Source organism: Pygocentrus nattereri, chromosome 27, assembly GCF_015220715.1.
Source record: "Pygocentrus nattereri isolate fPygNat1 chromosome 27, fPygNat1.pri, whole genome shotgun sequence".
Taxonomy (NCBI): Eukaryota; Metazoa; Chordata; class Actinopteri; order Characiformes; family Serrasalmidae; genus Pygocentrus; species Pygocentrus nattereri.
Window position 1 is genome coordinate 20,527,189 of NC_051237.1, and position 21,819 is coordinate 20,549,007.

Here is a 21,819-nt window from a genome sequence, read left to right on the forward strand (position 1 = left end):
TAATACACTTAGAGAGTAGAGGTGTAACAATACATTGTATCGTATTGTGTTATCTCCTATCATACTGTACTATAATGTATTACATTGAGCTGTTTCATAACGTATCACATTGTCTCATAGCTCATTGTACTGAATCGTACTGCATCATATCACATTGTAGTTATGTATTGTATTCTTTCATAGCATATTGTACTGTATTGTATCGAGTTTCATCATAACATATCGTTTTATATTATGTATTGCATTGCATCATGATATATTGCAGTGTGTCATAGCATATTGTATCATAACATAACATTTTTCAGTTTTGACACAAATTGAAAATACCCATAGTTCTATATATTGTCTGTAAATTCCACGATGAATGGACCAAAAGTAATGACCTAAAACTACTTGGAAAGATGTCTGGTTCCATTGACTTACATTAAAAGTAAAGTATGTTTTTTCCTTCTCCTGTAAAGTTACCATTTTGGAGATATGAGGTTTTGATCAGAAAACAGCGATATATTTACTTATTGTATAATACTGTATTGTAACTTCATGTGTCGTATTGTATCATATGTATTGTATAATGGTATCATATTGTGTCATAACATTGTATTGAGACATATTCCATCATAACGTATTGTATCATAACAAATTTTATTGAATCAGATTATATAACAACATCATGTATTAAACCATATTGTATCTTAACTTATTGTATCATGACATATATTGTATCATCCCATATTTTATTGCATCACAATGTAGTAATTTGTACCTACATTATTGTACTGTATTCTATCTAAATGTATTTTAATGTATCAAAGTGTATCATTGCACAGTGTACTGCATTGCATTATATCATAATGTATCATATTATATCATATTATAACATTGCTGCTGTTGGAACAAAACCTCATATCTCCATTTTTGTCGATTTTCAGTTTTTTTATATCATTTGAAAATGCATGTTGGCCTTTATATTGTGTGTAAATTTCCTGAAAGATGGACCAAAATAAATGGCCAAAAATTACTTGGAAAAAAGTCCACTGTAATGTAATGTAAGTCCAGTGGTTCCACTGACTTACATTAAAAGTAGAGTAGGTTTTTCCTCATCCTGTAAAGTTACCATTTTGGAGATACCAGTTTTGTTCCGACAGCAGTGATATTGTATTACATTACAACATATCATACTGTATCATAGCACATTATGTTGTTTCATAACCTGTATTGCATTGTAGTATATCATATATTATAATGTATCATATTCTATGATATTATATCATAATGTTTTGTTCCATATTGTATAATAGTGTATCCTATTTTACCATATAATAACATGTTGTACTCTGTGTTATATCACATTGTACTGTGACATATCGTACAGTCATTTATCATATTGTGTCTATTGTATCGGCTCTAGTGCATAAGCCCAGGGCTTGCCTGTGGCAAGTGCATCAGATCAGGGTCCTATGAAGCGCAGCTTTGGTCTAGTGTTTATATGCTGCTAAGAAACAGTCTGAATGGATGCGAAACTCTACTGTCTCATTCTAAAGTCCCAAATATTGTACGTGTGTTGAACGTGGTAATAATCTAGAGAATGTAAACATTCAAATATTAAAATAAGACACACGTTCAGCCACTCTTCATTTTGCTACACTGTTAGAAATAAAGGTTCTGTGCAGGGACATTTTTCATCCATCAAGGTACAAACAATGTAAATGTTACCTCAAACAGTGGTTTTAAGGTCCAGTTGTGAACCTTAACCCTTTATCGCATGGTGTTGCCATGAGGCAACAATTACTTTATCTCAATTTTACTAAAAAGCTGTAATATAAAATCTGTGTTTTCCTGTTTAATTGTGGAAAAAAGGCTTTTTTACTTTGAAAGAACAGATATGACATCATAACATAGGACCAGGAACTTAATCAATATTATGATGTTGTTCTGACCATACATTCCAAATACCAATTAAAATTGTATTGATTTTCAAAATTTGTAAATATTGGGTCGTACATTGTACTAAGTGTAAGTTGGATTTGTTTGGTCTTGTTTTCAATAAAGGGATGTTTTTAGGGAACAATTAGATTTTATGGTCCTTTCTTTTTAAGATTTTGTGGTGCTATTGTATGATTGCGCATTGTTGCCATATGGCAACATTTTACCAAATATCCCACTTTTAAAAAATGTATATATACATATATATTTATTTCCATTGTTTAAGCAATTTTAAACATTTTTATCATGTTTAAGTAATAATTCATACAATAGAGGGTTGAATCATTTTTCCAGGTGAAAAGTACATATTTGTATATTTCCATAATAAATAAACAATAAAATTAAATGTATTTAATCAAAAGTAATAATTCCAATGGATCATAATACCATTATGTTCCTGGAGGGGACCACCCCAGTGACGAGAGGAGTACTGCCCTGGGGGGTGGCAGACTGGGGGGTGGCAGACCTTCGTAAAAACATACATACAGTAGCCCTTCAAGAAGACCACCCAACAACAAAAACAACAACAGAAACAAACAGATTTAAGGCCACTGTGGTGGGTTATACCGCTATAGACCACATTTCCTCTCTTCAAATGCTCCTGAAAGCTCTCCATTTTTTTGTTTTTGTGAACAACAACCTCTTTTCCTTTCTCTGCAGGACATGGAGGAGCATGTGGCGTTCCTAATCACTGTGCCCACCACACTGGCCATCTTCCTCACCATCTTCATCCTCGTCTGTATCGAGTCCATCTTCAAGAAGCTTCTCCGCCTCTTCTCTCTGCTCATCTGGGGCTGCCTGGTTGCCATGGGTTACCTCTTTATGTTCTTTGGAGGGATCATCTGTCCGTGGGACCAGGTGAGACCGAGAAACAGCACAGAATTCCTGTCTCACTTCACAACACATGTTCTTTAAAGTCTGCGTTCCTGTACTGACCATAAAATACTGGCCAAATAGTCGTTAGTCAGTAGATTGATTAATTGCTCACATGACTGATCGGCCCCCTTTGCTCACATCATCATTCATTTATTTAGAACATCTGTTTTCCTGTTTGATTCTACAGATGTTTATTCCTTGTAGGGAGTAAATTAACATGAGCACAGCTAATGGCTTCAGCGCAGCCTCAGCATGAGTGCATGACTAACAGTCAATATGAAAATGCTCTCTCTCTCTCTCTCTCTCTCTCTCTCTCTCTCTCTCTCTTTCCCCCCTCCACCTCTTTCTCTCTTTCCCTCTCTCTCTCTCTGTCTCTCTCTGTCTCTCTCTCCCTCTCTTCCCTCCACCTCTCTCTCTCTCTCTCTCTCTCTCTCTCCCCCTCTGTATCTCCCTTTCCCCCCTCCACCTCTCTCTCTCCCTCCACCTCTCTCTCTCTCTGTTTCTCTCTGTCTCTCTCTCTCTGTTTCTCTCTGTCTCTCTCTCTCTCTGTCTCTCTCTCCCTCTCTTCCCTCCACCTCTCTCTCTCTCCCTCTCTCTCTCTCTCTCTCTCTCTGTCTCTCTCTGTCTCTCTCTCTCATGCTCTCAAATGTATTCATTCTTTGTTTTCCAGCTACTTTGTCCAAACTCATTTAGTAAGTCCATTTAGCACCTAATGCACCAGCTTTCAGCTCAACACTTAATTATGGTATAGTGTCAGTCCATGGTATCATGCCTTCTGCCTCCAGCACAACACCCCCCCCCCCCCCCAACCGCGACCCCCCCCCCCCACCCGTGACCCTGAGGTGTGTGTGTATGTGTGTGTGCGTGTGTGTGTCAGTCCATGTTTAGAAGAAGCATCATCACCAGAGTGCCAGTAGCAACAGAAAGCAAACTCGTACTATCCACGCTACTTATGCTGAGTGTGTTATTAGTGTGAGCGTAGTGCTGAGATAAGGAGTCCGTTCATTGAAGAATGAATGTGACTCGGTGAGTCATCTGAACTGTAGGCCGTACATCACTTAATGGAGGGGAGGCGACCTGGAAATGAGCAGAGGTAAAATACGTGCAACTGAGAGTGACTCTGACTCAGAAGATTGGTAACACTTCACTGAGGAGCTCCAGCAACAAGAGCTGTGATACCTAATGCCCTGCATCCATTTCAGAGTAGCTTCCATAAATAGGACCGAAGCTGCTCCTGTGGGAAGTTGTTAACATGCAGTGTGTGTGAAGAGCTGTTGCTCTACTCTTAAGCTGTGGCAGTGCAGAGTCTGAGCAGTTTGAAACACAGTTTACACAGTTTGAAACAGTTTAATGGAACCTACTTACCTGAAATGTAGTCGTCATCATGTTTTCAAAATCTTGCTTCTTTAGTTTTGCACTGGATATATGAGACTAATGTAACTAACATACGGAGCCCCACTGGTGACATCCTGTATAAACAAAAATAATACGTGGCCATAACTTAGTAAAGTGTGGGAAAAAGATCCTAAAGCATGGCTTCAACTTAGTAAGGCATGGGAATGAGATCCTAATGTGTGTCCATGACTTAGTAAGGTGTGGGAATAAGATAATTAAGTTGTGGCCGCAACTAAGTATGGAGTGGGAACAAGATCCTAACGCATGGCTTCAACTTAGTAAGGCATTGGAATGAGATCCTAATGTGTGTCCATAACTTAGTAAGGCATGGGAATAAGGTAATTAATTTGTGGCCATGACTTAGTAAGCCATGGGAACAAGATTCTAATGGGTGGCCATGGCTTAGTAAGGCATTGGAATGAGATCCTATGCATAGCTACAACATAGAAAGGATAAGAATGAGATCCTAATGCATGGCCATTACTTAGTAATGCATGGGAACAAGATAATTAAGTCACGGTGATGACTTAGTAAGGTGTGGGAACAAGATCCTGATGCATGGCTTCAACTTAGTAAGGCATGGGAATGAGATCCTAATGTGTGTCCATGACTTAGTAAGGTGTGGGAATAAGATAATTAAGTTTTGGCCACAACTAAGTATGGAGTGGGAACAAGATCCTAATGCATGGCTTCAACTTAGTAAGGCATTGGAATGAGATCCTAATGTGTGTCCATAACTTAGTAAGGCATGGGAATAAGGTAATTAATTTGTGGCCATGACTTAGTAAGGCATGGGAACAAGATTCTAATGGGTGGCATGGACATGACTTAAATATTTCATTCCCACACCTTACTAAGTCATGGCCACACGTTAATGTGTTAATATGGCAGGGCCACATTATTTGTATTCATTTTTATTTATATTAATAACACAAACTGCTGGCCTAATTCATCTCACACTTGCCTCCAACTGCTATGTGCAGTTTGGCAGCCAATAACTATCCAACCCTGCCTCATCCCTTAAGCTCTAGCACCCACCTGCGTAAGCCGATATCCTGCTAATTTCTCAAAATTCATGCATTAATACCTCATTATGATGTAAACAAAGCAATTCAGAGTGGTTTGATATGAAATGTACAGAATTGTTGACAGTGGTGGTGAAAGGAGCCAGATGTGTGAGGGGTGTAATGCTTATAAAATCTCCCTCACAGAAATTACTATATGAATTAATTAACAATATGCTGCCTTATACCAGAGACACATAGTTTTGAGATGAGCTTTTGACTTAAAAAGCTATCTATTATCTATTTTGAATCAGCTCATGGCAGAGAGGTACTTGCAGCATGTTATAAGGCAAACTAGTACCTACAGTTTATTATTCAGATTTGCCATTATTTTTTCATTGTCTGCATTACATACATTATATTGCCAAAAGCATTCCCTCGTCCGCCTTCACACGCATATGAACTTGAGTGACATCCCATTCGTAATCCATAGGGTTTAATATGATGTCGGCCCACCCTTTGCAGCTATAACAGCTTCAACTCTTCTGGGAAGGCTTTCCACAAGGATTAGGAGTGTGTTTATGGGAATTTTTGACCGTTTTAAATTGTGAGTTCCAAGTGTTTAAGTGTTCTGTGTGACAAGCAAGCTGGTGTCTCCTCCTTTTTTCCTACTGTCTTTGAACGATGCTTAGTGAACACCTGTTTATTTTTTGTACCCACCCAGAGAGACAACAGAACCAAGTTTTGTTGACTTTGCTGTGCAATGCTGCTGGTCATAAGCTACCTGTCCAGGGTGTATCATGCCTTCCGCCCAATGACAGCTGGGATAGGCTCCAGTTTCTACCGTGACCCAGAAGGATAAACGGTTTAGATTATGTGTGTGTAGTCATAAGCTGAAATACCCTCTCCCGGTTGACTGAATGGAAGTGTTCCTATCAGGCAGTTGTGAAAGTGAAAGTAAGTTTAGGATGGTCCTGAAGGGGGGGGGCAACAGAGGGGGCAGATGTACACAAGTCCCTTACTTAAGTAAAGTGCTAGTACTTAAGTAAAAGTTGAAGTATGACAGATTGACACAAGCAGAAGTGTTAGCGTGCACGCTCATAAATGTATTCAAAGTAAAAAAAAATAAAAGTATTTCTTTAAAAATCACTTCTAATTCAATTTATTAAAAGGATATCTTTTTATTGAGCTCACATAAGGGTTTAGGCTAAAGCTCATCTAGAGCACCCAGGTACTTTTATACGTTTGATTTCCTTTACGAGCATTTGACAGCGTTGCAGAGGTACAATGTAGATAAATAAATAGATTGATAAAAAGAAAGTTCAACTAAATCAGTGTTATTACCTTAAGAACATCATCAAGATCAGAGATTGATCACTGTAATGGTCTCATAACTGGGCTCCCAAACAAACAATCAAACAGCTTCAGATGATTCCAAATGCAGCGGCCAGAATCTCACTAGGAGTAAAAGAAGGGAACACATCAACCAGACACTGGGCATTTTAAATCCAGGCTCAAAACGTTCCTGTTTAAGGAGCTTTCAGCTCAGTTTAAAGAACTGTTTCTAGCCCCCTTTTTATCCAAATCGATTTTTTTTCACCATCTTCATTCATTTCTAAAATGATTTTTAATTTAATGTTTTTCTCTTTTAAATCTATTGTTTTTTTTAATTACTTTTTAAATTATTGTACTTCTCTTAAATACGTCTGTATTTTCTGTATTTTCTCATTTGTAAAGCACACTGAATGACAGCAGTGTATGACAGGTGCTATATAAATAAACTCGCCTTGCTAAAAGTAATGAGTCTGTTTTGAAGAGTCAGATTGTTCTGTTGAAATGTAGTGAGAAAAAGTAAAAAGTATTAAGTGACAGAAACACTACCATGAGCTCAAAACAGATCAAATGGTTGCAGATTAAAAGACAAGGTTGTGGTTTACTTGAGGACTTTGGAGAATCACAAAGAGCACAGTTATAACAGACCAGGGTCAAAATCAGAGAGCACAATAACCAAAACAAACAGGACATCCAGAGAGAATCCAGTAACCGGTCCAAGTTAAAAAAAAAAAAAAATCAGAGGTCAGTAACATTCAGCAACCCAAAGAAAAGGGCAAACAGAAAACAGAGGAGTGGAAAACACAAAAACAGGGCATGCACAGATCAGGCTTACAGAGAAAGAACACTAAACTAGACTAAATTACACAATAAACTAGACTAAAGCCTGGGCTTAAATACTGAGTACGAGTAACGAAAAACAGGTGTGCACTGGTGGAGCACTGAAATGAATATCTGTTGGTAGAAGGTGATGACAGGGTAATCATCTGATCCCCCACTGACTCATGGGAAATGGAGCTCTCTAGACAATCCAAACACTCAAGTGAGCTTGCAGGAGAGAGGGAACAGGCATCCACGCCAGGAGTCGTGACAAAACTATGGAAAGCTAAAAGGATTTCAAAGTTCTTTTTTACTTACCACCTCTGGTGGCCAATCAAAATTCAGGGGCAGCCAGTGCCACTCCGGCCACCCTATTAGGTACACTCCTGCCCAGCACCTAACGAACATGTCTTGGCTGATTGACTCAGGTGAAAAATGTGTACGTTCAGGTGGTAGATATTAAAGGTGAATGGACGCAGGATGCTTTATAATTCTGCCACAGAATCATTATCAGTGATGCTGGAGCCGCTCTCTACGCGCTCTATTTAAAGACGCCGCTCTATTAGTGCTTCAAAGGCTTTCGCCTAAGTGGCCTAAAGTGGCTTAACGTCCTCTTGGAAGAGTTTAGATGGTTGTTACCTGACAGTGGTGGCGCTCGGGTGGGCTTTTAATTTATGCAGAATTTTCTTGCCTGTGATTATACGGTGGTTGTTCAGGGAAATGGTGACAAATCATTGTAATTTTCCAGATATACTAATTTAGCAGCCACATCCTTCACATCGTATCTAATTTTGTCTTTTCTTTTCTTTCCATTTGCTTCTCCCTTTCTCAGGATATTAATACCTGTTGGTGCTGCATTATTAAGAGGCCTACTCTGCTGGCTGCTTGCTCTCTCTCTCTCTCTCTCTCTCTCTCTCTCTGTGGCTCACCATTGGTGCAATATATGAAAGCAGACACCAGAACTAGCTCTTTATCACCTCAGTCCATTAAGCTCATACTGCAATTGCTCTGTTCAAAGCCAGCGTGATCAGGTGGCACTTTGAAGCATTGCTGTACTTTCACAGCTCTTAGCGTGCTCTATAGCTTATTACAGTTGACAGCTGGGAGCTGGGGTCCTTTGTTCAGGGGGGATATTATGGACGGTTGGGAGGTTTTAGCGTTTTGGTTGGAAGCGCAAACAGCATCATGGAAGAAATTGGCTGGGCCCCTGACACGGGTCCTCTGGTGTTTTGGGGGGTCAATGTGGAGGCAAAAACACAATGGCAAGACAATTGTGTTTGAGTCAGCCCCACCAGGCCTCTAAATGCCATTGTGTTTATGCTCTGGGGGAAAAAGCGCAAAGTCAGGGGTGATTTGGTTTAATAAACACACTGACGGCTGGCTTCTTTTAGACCAAGAGTCAGTGTCAGTGGGAGTTCATGGAACAGTCAGAGGGTCATTGTTCCGTGTTTCTTTAGACTTCATGAAGCCCTGCTCCCTGATGAGTGATCGGACAATGCCTGGAAGGTTTTCACCAATGCTGCAAGACCCTGCTGACTCAGAAATGACCACAGAGGGGCTTGACCAAAAAAAGTATATACAGATGCAGAGCTGATCAAAAGTTTGGAATCACATGTTATGTAATTTTTTTTGTTTTTTTGTTGTTATTTTACATGGAGTACACATGCAGTGTAGACTGAACTACTTTAAACTAGAACACAATAGGTCATTTAGATGTTTAATCCAGTTTGTGTTCTGGGAACAAGAAATGACAAAAATATATGATACCAGAATACAATATTTCCTGAGCATTTTTATGTGATGAGAAATTCTGGACATTCATTTTATAACAACTTCATTCTTTATGCCAAGGAGCAGCTGCTACAACTGAGGCCTGTCGGCCAAAGTTTTCGTTTGATTTAGAAATATTCTAACCCCACCAGTTTAACCAATAAGGAAACAAACAGTTTCATAAGCATTACTGACATTTTTATTAATTTATTAGATCATTTGGTCAGCTGCTGTTGCTCTCATTAGACGTCAGTAATAAAATCTCACATGATTTTCATGTTCAGATTCGTGTGAAGCCTCTGATCACACAATGAAAATAGTGCATTGAATTACTGTAAGTAATAAATGCATTCTGATAAAGCCCAATTTGTCCATTATTATAGCCATAACAAAACTTTTTTAGTGGATAAAATTTGAGCAAATAAGTTAAAATACTTCTGCACAAAGTTAACTGTTAACTGCACAAAGTAATTTGATTAGTTGCAGTTAACTGCGCAAAATAATGTGATTAATTGCAGTTAACTATGCAAACTAATGTGCTTAACCATGATTAATTGTGATTAATCACAACTAATGGTTTCATTGTTTGACAATCTTATTTATTAAATTCTTATTTTACTATTAACAAAATATAGTGTATTGTTGTTAAAGTAAACTTTGAAATTTGAAACCTATCTGCTTTCTTTTTTGTATAATACTTATTTATAAACATTAGTATTCATTTTATTGTCTTCTTGGCCCTCAGCCCACTCCAAACATTAAGACAAAAACCCTAGAGTTTTCTCTGTTGTTTTATAATTAAAGTATAGCTCCGTTCATCAGTCTGGACTCATCAAACATTTCATTACAGCTTTCTAGCACCTATTTCATTACAAGAAGCTGCATAGGACTAGGGCATTAGAATCATTTCATACATGTATCTGTAATATGGTTTTGGTTTTATATTGTTGAAAACATTTACTTAAAACTTCAAATTGAAATCTCCACTGGTGCTGTGATTGCTTTGACTGCTTCTTATACTACAGGGTTGGTCATAACAAACCAACAGCAGCCCTGCCTTGTTGCACTTAATAAATTCATTACCTGTTCAGTGATGACATCCCCTCAGCGGCCGATCAGCAAGTCTAGCAGCTTGCATCATTCGCAGTAGCGAACATGAGGGAAGAAAGCAAGGACACCTGTCAGCATGAGGCTTTATTGATGCAGATGAAAAGAGCGCACTGTATGACACACAGCTCCACACTGTAGGCAGTATTTACCCCGGGGGAGCCAAGTCTCCATTAGAGGCACATTAAAAGCTAAAGGCCTTTTTATGTTGTTCAAAAGAAAGTGCATAATCAAACTCTTTAATCAGGAGAAGGTGGGAAAAAAGTGGATCTTACCCACCTTCCTCCACTCAGCCTGCGGCCAGCGCCGGAGAAAAGCACCCTGAATGCACGCGGCCCCAGAGGTCCTTTGCTTCCTCCAATTAAAGTCATTTAGCTCTAATCAATGGGCGCCCTGGAGGCCGTGTTAGGCCATTATATCCAGGGTGTGAGAGTGAATGATGCGGAGGGTCACTGTAGGAGGGGGAGAAGGATGTATAGTTGAAAGGGAGAGAAATGGAGAGATCAGAAGGTTGTTTTTCTTCCTCTGAAGAATCATGCTTACATCAAAGAGATGTGCGTCATCTGTCCATTAAATGTGCATTCATATTACACTGCTAATTAATCAATTAGTGCGAGGTTGAGGTTTCTGATCCCAGACTGTGGTATTCTTAACCCTTTCGCAAGTAGGTCCCACCGGTGGGCTTAGCCGTGGCTGGTCCCTGGATAGTACAACTGTACCGGTGGGATTTTAACACTGTGTTGGCTCTATAAGACCTCTGAAGGTGCCCTGTGGTATCTGGCACCAAGACATTAGAAGTTCTGCCAAAAAGACTCAGGAGACAAGAGTGACGGAGGACAAGTTTTATATCCTCAGTGGAATTTTACAAGTTGAAAAAATAATAATACAGTGGAAATTAAAGTATTTGGTGTAGGCCCCCTCCTTGGTCCAGGTCTTGGAGCTTTGAGACCCTCACTAAACCGTCTGGATAGAAAAAGCAGAGACGGAGCCTACCCCCAGAGAACCAGACTGCAACCCAACTGGTGGTGGTGGGGAGGAAGGAGGGAAACGTCAACATGTAGACACCTAAAAGCAGCAGAATAGGTACGCAAGTCGAGTCATTTTGAAGGCCTTTGATTGGTCAGGAGAAATGAACGAATGAATGGCATAGCATTAGAGTCTTCCTGGCAGGACTTTTACTAAAGCTTATATTTCTGTATGTTACAAAATGCAGCTGCTGCTGACTGGACGTCTTGTCCAGCACATCCAGGGATTTATCAATCTATTTATTTATCCAAATTCCAGGAATTTGGAGACCAGGGCAACATCTTGAACTCTTCATCTTCTTCCTCAAACCATTCATAAACAATGTGTGCTGTGTGACAATATGTATCATCCTGCTGAAGAAACCACAGCTAGTGAGGAACACCATTGTTTTGAAGGAGTGTACCGGTCAGACTGATGTCCACATGAATCCCCAGGGCTTGGGTCTCCCAGCAGAACATAATGCAGAGCATCACACTTCCCCACAGCCTTCCTGGCCGTCCATGTGTTATTAACAAAAACCAGGACTCATCAGATCAAGTGACCTTCCATTGCTCCAAGGTCCAGCTCTGAAGCTTGCATGCTTATTGAAGGCTGTTGTGCTCTGTTCTGTTCTCTGTTGAAGGGAAGTGCACTGTGTGCTGGGTCACGTTTCTCCCGTAACCATCATTAAAACATTTCTGTGATTCGGGCCACAGTGGCCCGTCTGTCAGTTTGGGCCAGACAGGACCTGTTACTGTCCTCGCCTTGGGCCACAACACCGTAGCTGGTTCATGGTTTGCCCCTCTGTGGACCACTGTTGGCAAGTTGTCACCGTTGCTGACTGGAAGCCCCCTATAACCCTTGAGTTTCAGAGATGACCTCACCCAGTCGTCTGGCCATAGCAATTTGGCCCTTGTCAAAGTTGCTCAAGTCTTCACGCCTGCACACTTCTCCTGTCAACTATAACTGCCGACTGTTCACTTGCGAGTGAGTTTATGTACCATAAACAGTCATAATGCATTTTTACACAAACGTTTTTCAACCTCTATTTACCCTAAAGGATATTCACAAGTGCAGCCATGCTTGTTTATGTTGACATGAATTACTGGATATGATGACTAAACCTTCGTCTGAGATCATGTGGTGAGATTGGGAAGCCATCCTATGTTAATAACACCCACTGAGGCAGCATTAACATTATACAACAGTTATTCACAGCAAGGCTCTTGTTGTTAATGGTTTATGTGATCATTTGCATTAGGCTAACTGCAATAAACCTTATTAGCCTGCTGCATGATGTGTATCATTATATACTATATAATATCAATAGTGCATCATATCAGTAGTACAAATTAGGCAAGTGAGTGAAGGACTGTGTTTGCTTTGTGCCTCTAAAATGCACACCTACCACACAGCCATGCTGTTCATCATGTGCAGCCGGGAAAAAACTAAAGGTGGGTTTTAAGGGGCCCATCTTATGGAAAACTGAATTTTTTAATTAAAGACTTTGATATAGTATATAAACACTGTTGGATTTCAAAACATACTCTTGACTCCAGCCCATGCAGTCCATATAGGGGAACTAAGCTGCAAAAACAGCTTGTTATGAATTAATAGTCTCTATAATGTCACAAAAAATGACACATTTACATATATTCACCCATTTAGTCTCTAGCAGTTAAGCCCTACATATTTACAATGAAGTTATAAGGAGTGTTTCAGCCTGGACTGCTTTTTGGCTGCCATCCAATCAGAACAAAGCCCATTTACATATAATCAGTAACAAAAACAGCTTATTTTTAATTAGGAATTCAGAGAGGTTGGTAGAAATGGTCATATAAAAATGAATTATGATTGATTTGTGTTATGGAAAGTGATAAAAAGGTCATAAATGGACCTCAGGGTAAATAAAATAGAAGAAAAATGTAGGGTAGAGGTCCTTTGAAGAGGCCCTTCCTGAGCAGTTGGAGGAAGCACATGGCTAGCTCCTCTCTCCAAAAGTGATTAAGAACAAAGAGCTAAAAGGTCAACAAAACTACTTTTAGAAAAAACAGAAAATAAATGCTGAATAGCATTTGCCTAATGGTGATGGTGGTCTGGAGGGAGGAAGTTTGGTGCCTGAAGCTCAGCACTGAATTTGAATGAACTCTGTTAGAGAAATCTAAGCTGACTACTCTACCGTTCAAGAGCTTAGAGTGTTATAGTGCATTACAACATCAGGGTGTATATGTTCTTATGAAAAGATATTATGTTTCCTTTTTGAAAACTGACCTCATCTTGCTTTATAAAGTGTTATGTAAATAAAACTATTTAACTCTCTTACCTAGCCAGGCCCAAAGTTTATTACACACTTCAATAACCTAAGAATGGCTCCATTAGTTTGCACTAAAGTCCCTGAAGTTACTGAATAATAAGCCTTAGTATGTAAGTATGTAATAAGCCTGGAATAGTAAGAGATTTAAAGTGATTATACAGGCTTATGCCTGGTATTATAAGTTGTTATTTGTGCCATATAATACCTTATAAATGCATTTACATTTACGGCATTTTGCCGACGCTCTTATCCAGAGCGACTTACAATTAGATCATTTTACACAGGTAGGCCAAGGTGGAGTTAGGAGTCTTGCCCAAGGACCCTTATTGGTATAGTGTAGGGTACTTGCCCTGCTGGGGGATTGAACCCCAGTCTACAGCGTAGAAGGCGTTAACCACTAAACTAACCAATGCACCTACTTCAGTGCAATTATATAAGCTTTTACTCATGATTATAAGGCATTATACATGCCAAACAATGTGTTATAAATGCATTTATAATGCAACAGCAAGGGTTAATATTTTTAATATAGCTCCCACATTTTGAGCATCACAGAGAACATTAGGGATGCAAACATGATAGATGCTTTTAAATCCAGATGAATAATATTTGTTATTGTGATTCATTTTCTCTTGTTGTTTATATTGTTATTGTAGAGCATACAGTGTATATGCATTTGAAAAGGAGGTGAAGGGTGTGACTGCTTTACTTAAGGGTTACTTTGTGCATATGATCACTCTGTCCACTACCAAGACCCCAAAATAGGACCTTGTCTGGTTTATATGAAAGCCTTAAATAATACATAATACATAATTGCAAAATGAAATATCTTTGGTTAAGTATCATAAGTTTCCTCAGGGCTGTATTAATAATGAGATAAAAATATCATCACTGTTAATATTTGATGTACTGTTAAATTGGTTTTGTGATATTTTGAGACTGCTGTGTTAGACCTTTCACATCGCTGGAGGTAAATTTTCAACCATAGACTACTGCATGGCGAGAGACCGCCTCTTAGGAGAAGTGTGTGAAGGTTTATGTCTCAGATGAATCATATTGGCAGGAGTGTGTGAAGTGCAGTGGTGTGTGAAAGTGAGGTGGCTTACAGTCGAACTGATTGACACCTACAAACTGCTCCAGAGTTCAGACACCCTGCTAGCCTGAGCTGACAGGGAGTCTACTGTCTGCAGCAGTGCAGTACTTCATAAAAACCCAGCAGGAGCTCGCAGCAGATGAGTCAGAAATTTTATTACACTGTTCCAAATCATAATGAACTCAGCTCTACCTTTTAACATCATCTACTTCTCTGTTTCGTTTATATATCTGACACAGTCTGGGGCAGATGAACTGAGTCTTTTGTGGCAGTATGAGGTGCAAATTCAGGTGGATGTTATGCACAAAATTTTGCGCACCAAAGAAACCCACAAAATTAGTGTGTATAATGTTGTTTTTATTCATTTTTCCAGAGGTACTTCTGACAATATTAGATATAAAAAATAAGTGAAGAGAACAGGATACATTCAGCATCACTGAATGTGTTTAGAGTACTTGAATTAAATACAGGCAGAAAATACATTGTCGTCAACTTCTAAGGCTGAACTTTGGAGGTGTGGAAAAAGCAAGGCTTCAAACAAGAGTTAGGTTAAGAGACCCTTATTAGTCCCACAATGGGGAAATTTCACCTCCGCATTTAACCCATCCATGCAGTGAAACACCACATACACACTACTGAGCACATACACACTTGCCTAGAGCGGTGAGCAGCCCTATCCACAGCACCCGGGGAGCAGTTGGGGGTTAGGTGTCTTGCTCAAGGACACCTCAGTCATGGCTTGTCAGCTCAGGGGATCAAACCAGCAACCTTCTGGTCACAGGGCCGGTTCCCTAACCTCCAGCCCACGATTGCCCCTCAGTGAAAGCTGTAGCAAAGATGGAGAGTGGGCACATTAAATGCTGAAAACAATCAATATTTAGTTGGTGACAGGGATGCATTGATACCGAAACTGGTAAAGACTAAATGTGTTGCTCTTCCTCATGTATATGCATTAAAGGGAGGACCACACAAATGATGTTCAGAGACTATGGAAATGCGGATGATTACATATTCCGTTAATAAAGCTTTGGTAACTAGAAGCGGCCAGTTTTGCGTAGACTTTAAATGAGCGGCAGTGTCTGAAAAAAGATGAAGGTGCAGGCCTCAAAGACGTGCTTAAAGAGTATTCACCATCAGCACAGCACTATTTCAGCTCTGAGTTTGAAAAGATATGGTGGCACTTGACAAGTCTCTGAGGAAGCCTCTGCTCACCTTCACTCTTCCAGCTTAGCGGCATCTCGTGATTGAAGGAGACCAAACTAGCAGGTAGAACTGGACACGAAAAAACTGATTACAGAAGAAAACAGGCCAAGCTTTGTTTTCATTCCTCTGAACATGGCCAGGTTTTGAGCCAAGACCTCAGAACCACAGTATTACAATTAACAGTGAAACGGTACAAAAGTCAACATGTACAATAAATACAGGCAGTAAACTGTTCAGTTTGGACAATAGACTTTAATAAAATAAAAATTAATTAGCACAATAGACATCAATGCACAGCCCTTAGCAGCATTAACTATTTCATAGATGTATTGTTGAGAAGAGTAAACTGAGTCTTTAGCAGGACATTAAATTGTCAAGAGTGCTGACAATGTGAACAAAAGAAAGTGTCTTCGTATGAAGTGGAATATAATGTCTCTTGTGTAAAATGAATAGGTGCAGTAGGTGGAGAGCAGCAGACGCTGTCGAGCTCGTCTCAGTCTGGCTTTTCTGTGGTTTAGTAGTTGAAGGGCAGACCTGGTTAAAATGCACAGTGGAGGCCAGATGTCCACTAACGCAGCTGATAGGGGAAGAAGCAGCCGAATTGGCCTGTCAGTCTCAATCCTGCTTCACTACCAGACAGGGTCTATGCTATACATCTCCACAGGCCAAAATTGGCTATGCATTTCAAAGGAGATTATGCATTTAACTCAGCCAACCTTGAGACAATGACCTGAACTCAATGCCTCCTAGCATCAATGAGGCTGCAACCACAATTACATTTTAGGATTAGACAAAACTCACACGTGTGATTCCGACTCATGGACAAATATTGTGCTTTGCTTTGTTTAGGCTTGTCACTGGCGAACAAATTAGAAATCAAGTAATTTGCTCATTATCTTGGTGATTAATTGAGTAATTAGAGTTTTTAAAAAGGCCCAAAAATAAAAATAAAATGAACATGCAGAGGCTTCCAGCAATTACAAAATACAAACCCTTACCAAAAGAGTTGGGACAGTATCTGAAATACTAATAACAACAGAAAACAATGAATTCAGTTCTGTTTCTGTCTGTATGAAACTGAAAGCTGTTTGATGCTTCACCTTATGAGCTTCATAGTTTTTCCTGTTAACATATGCTTAATCCAGATTTGATGTCTTCAACACAAAGTTGGGAGAGGAGCATGTTTACTTTTCCTTTTAATAACACTCAATAATCATATGGTGACTGACGACAAAAAAAAACGGATCCAGTTTTATAAGGAGAAATTTTGGGCTTTTTCAGTTCTTTTTTTTTTTCAGGCAATTCTAAAGAATATTTTTTGATACTTGGAAAAAAAACCACTCCCCTCTCGTCAGTGCTTCTTCAGAAGCTCCGTGCCCCGAATTCATGGACGTACATTGCCAAGGTGAAAGTCATTGGGCCAGCAAACTTATAGGGGGCAGTCATGGGCTGGATGTTAGGGAACCAGTCCTGTGACCGGAAGGTCGCCAGCTCGATCCCCTCGGATGTCAGTCCATGACTGAAGTGCCCTTGAGCAAGACACCTAACCCCCAACTGCTCCCCGGGAGCCATGCATAGGGCTGCCCACCACTCCGGGCGTGTGCTCATTGCCCCCTAGTGTGTGTGTTCATTAGTGTGCATGTATGTGGTGTTTCACTGCACAGATGGGTTAAATGCGGAGGTCACAGTGTACAAAACACAGTTGGCAAAATGGTTCTTAATTAATTAAACTTGTTTTATTAGATCTTCGAGCCCATAAAACTCTTCAAAAACACTACACAAAGAAATACCATGACATAACGCCATGGTACACGAGAACAACCACATAGCGAGTAATGTAACTCATGCTAGATAAGTTGTGGGTCGAAAGCTGTCATTACAGCTGCTGCTGTGAGGCTAATCAGTTGCTATCGCAAACATAAGCACACAATACAAAACAATTCTGACCTATTGGTTCTGTAAAATAGCAAAAATAAGTTAACGTAACCCACCTGTCCAGTAGGAGTAACCTTCACATCGTTCATGCCTTTCAACTCTCTATAAAGTCTTTTTCGCCAGCTTCTTGTCCAAATTTTCATGTTCCACCTTAAATGGTGCAACAGTTAAGCTACACTCAGATGCCTCAGCTTCTTGTCTGAATTCAAGCACCATAATAGAACTGTTAGCAAGGCTATGAGCGCAGTGGTACAGGCTCTGTTAGGGAGAGCTGTGTGGCTGCACAGATCAGCAGTTCATGTCTACAAGTCAAAGAGATTATGTACATGTTGTAATTAAGCTCAGGTTGTGATGCATATAAAAAGAAAAACAGACAAATATCAAAGGGGGGAAAATAAATAAACGAAACAAAATAAATAAATAAATAAATAAATAGTAAAGAAAAAAAAAACAGGCAACAAATAAGTACATTGATAAGATAATGTAACAGACAGTTATGTGGACATAGTAAAAGCCTTCAACTAAACACTGACTCCTGCACAGCAATGTTCTTTACATATGATGGCACACACTAAACACAGCACTTAAAATTGCATTGTTTAGATAGAGTTACACAAAACAGAAAGAAAAGCTGCACGCTGGGTGGCGACATCACAGTTATCTTTCCTCTATATGGCCCAATATTGGTTGCCATATTTTGGCGGAAAATTCTGGTCTATCAGTTAGACTGTATCGCAGCTGCTCCACATGGAGCACATTAGCAAAAGTCTCTGACCCAAGCTTCAAATGATGGTGCAGCTTCCGATTTCTGCTGTTGTAGTATTAATCTATTTGCCAAAAGTACACCAAGGGAAATTGCTTGTTTCTGAAATTTATTCAGACATAAATTAGAGTCTCTTATTCCCAATATTGCAACTAAGGTGTCTGGCATGCAGGTTCTATCGAATGCTACAGAAAAGAAGTCAAAAACACACAACTTGTGAAGTCTGGAGCATGTCCAAAACTTGTGAAGTCTGGAGCATGTCCAAAACTTGTGAAGTCTGCAGCATGTCCAAAACTTGTGAAGTCCGGAGCATGTCCAAAACTTGTGAAGTCTGGAGCATGTCCAAAACTTGTGAAGTTTGGAGCATGTCCAAAACTTGTGAAGTCCGGAGCATGTCCAAAACTTGTGAAGCAATGTTCCATCTTCAGTATTACTGCATATGGGGGAAATCTTAGGAAAAATCTTATGGAATTTGGCCTTTGAATAGTGAAGTGTAAGAGCTATTTTAAACTGTATCAATGTGTGTCTTGTAGTTACTGAACATTTGTTGATATTCTTTCGAGCATCTTCCGATTGTTCATGAGTAATCTTTATACCAAGTTCCTCCATCCATGCTTGTTTGAAAGAATTGGACTGGATGATAATATAAATAAATAACCGTTCCTTTTGTATTTGGACAGATAGAAAGAATCTTCTCCAAAGGTGAATGATGCGGTTTGGTTTCAAATTCAGCTAAATGTGTTCTGGTGAAAAGCCGAATTTGTAAATATGCGAAAAAATGTGACGAGGGAAGTTTGTATGTAGTTTGCAGTTGTTGGAAAGAAGCAAAACAGTTGTCAATCGAAAGATCTCCAATAGTTTTTAGACCTCTGTTTCTCCATTGCAAGTAGACAGCATCCTTCAGAGCTGCTGGAAAGGCATGGTTGTTACATATTGGATTATCTATGTACATATCGGACGCTTTTAAGTACGTTTTAATTTGTCTCCAAATTTTCAGGGTGTTATGGATCATGAATTTGAAGCTGTATAAAGATTTCTGCGTCTGAATGGGACTGTTAAGTAAAGTTAATAGAGAGATATTTTGGCACACAGAACGTTCAGTGCACAGCTAATAGGGAATTTCATGAGCTTTCATGAGCTGATGGGTGTTTAAAGTGGCTGCCCAATAATAAAGTCTAAAATCAGTAGACCGAAACCACCTGCTGATTTTAGTTTACATAAATGCTTCTGTGAGATTCTGGCAGTTTGGTAATTCCATATAAATGACGTAATGACACTGTTCAATTGTTTGAAGTAACTACTTGGGATGAACACACCTGCGGATTGAAACAAATAAAGAAATCGAGGAAGGGTGATCATTTTAATGCCATTGATTCTACCCACCATTGATAAAGGGAGAGTTTTCCAAGCCTCTGTGTTCTCCTTCAGCTGTTTCATATTGTTCTGCCAATTCACCTTAATCAGGTTTTCCACTGTTTTTGTTACCTCAATGCCAAAATATGTGAAATTTTCAGGCGCAAGTTTGAATGGAACTTTAGAAAAGAACTCCATATCAATCTTTTTACCAAGGGGCATCAATTCGCTTTTGTCCCAGTTTACTTTGTAGCCTGAGAAGAAACCAAATGCATTAATTAAGTCAGGCAAGGGAGTCATTGAGGTCCTCGGATTAGATATGAATCATACCACATCATCTGTGTACAGAGAAATTTTATGTACAGTGTTATTGATTTTTATGGACGCAATGTCTGAACATTTTCTGATGGCTGTAGCTAAAGGCTCAATACAAAGAGAGTATACAATATAAAGACCACAGCCCTGTGGTTCCTAGCTCCTCTCTGGAGAAAAGAAGGAGGGGAGATATCATTATTGGTTGTTACTGATGCCGTAGGTTGGAAATAAAGAATCTTAATCCATCTTATAAATATAGGGCCAAAACCAAATTCGTGTAGTACTCACATCATCACTGTCTCTCCACTTGGTCGAAAGCTTTCCACTGTACTCATACTTGAGTAGAAACATAAGCCATGAGAGGCTGTGCGTTAAGTGTGTTCTAAAACTCCCTTCCCTGTGATAAAATCGCCTCAAGTGGCTTATTGCTTTTAGAAAACGGCAGCCAATATAAAATATGATAAAACCTTTCAGAAAAAAATATTATTAATAATAATTGACATAAATAAGTACCCCCCAGGAAATGTAGCTCCTTTAGAATATGGTATCGTCGCCAAGCAACCCTGGACCGCTGAATGAGGAGACCATTCGGTCGCCCATAGCTGTGTACTGCAGTTATTCTATTAACTTTTTAATGTTCTGTGATATAACAATGAACCCAACAGCACTTTTAAAGGCAAAAACCTTTGCTTTATAAGTACTTTAAATTATTATAAGTACACCAAATTACCACCGCGGGTCTTATTTAGCACCAATCCAGTCCTTCTTCTCACGCTGGGGCTGAATTTGACCTCAAATGGCTCCTTGCTCCCTACATAGTGCACTTGGTAGGGATTTAAATACTGGATCCTGCAGCCCAACAGTGTATAATATAGCTAAGAAGTAGTCATTTGGGACCCCGACACATCCACACTCAATAAACGATGCACTATTTGGCTGAAGAGGCAAGAATTTCTAAACTTTCATAGCTCGCACACTGTTTAGGGCATACAGAGCCATTTGGGATTCGGCCAGTGTTTGACGCTACTTGACATTTAAGTGCCTAAGCCATTGCAGTGAGATTGTTTAGTCTTTTATACTGCCAGTTTACAGTGAAACATATTGTAAGTACTTTAGTTCAAGCCAGTGGTGGTAATGATGGAGCTGTTTAGCATGTGTGCTATCTTTTAGCCTGTTAGCTAGCTGACCAGCCTAGTTCTAGTTAAGAAAATAAGTAGCCAGCCACTCAGTCCAACCAAAAAAATGGGTTCTTCCTTCACCAATGTACTCAGTGGTCAATGTGAGCAGCATTACAGAGATTATTCTACTAATAGTACAACGACTTTTCATGACGTGGCGTAGTGATACAGAGTTAAGTTGTTGTGAGGCGGTCATAGGTGTGTGTATATATTGTATATTTTACAATAGCTTTGATCGCAGCTCAGCCAATCAGATGCATTATTGATATCTGAACCCTACAAAGACATTTTTTATTAAACTTCTATAAAGAAAAGCTCCGTTAGTTTGCATTGAAGTCCCTGTAGTCAATATAAGCTTTAGTACATAATAAGCC

General features: G+C 39.5%; 1 protein-coding gene across 1 annotated transcript in view; it reads left to right on the forward strand.

The window, feature by feature from the left end:
* adcy2b (adenylate cyclase 2b (brain)) overlaps window positions 1-21,819 on the forward strand; it is a 118,411-nt gene that overhangs the window by 20,301 nt on the left and 76,291 nt on the right. The window contains exon 2 of the mRNA XM_017711434.2: window positions 2,644-2,841. Coding sequence (XP_017566923.2) covers window positions 2,644-2,841 — 198 coding nt within the window. The remainder of the gene's footprint in view (window positions 1-2,643; window positions 2,842-21,819) is intronic.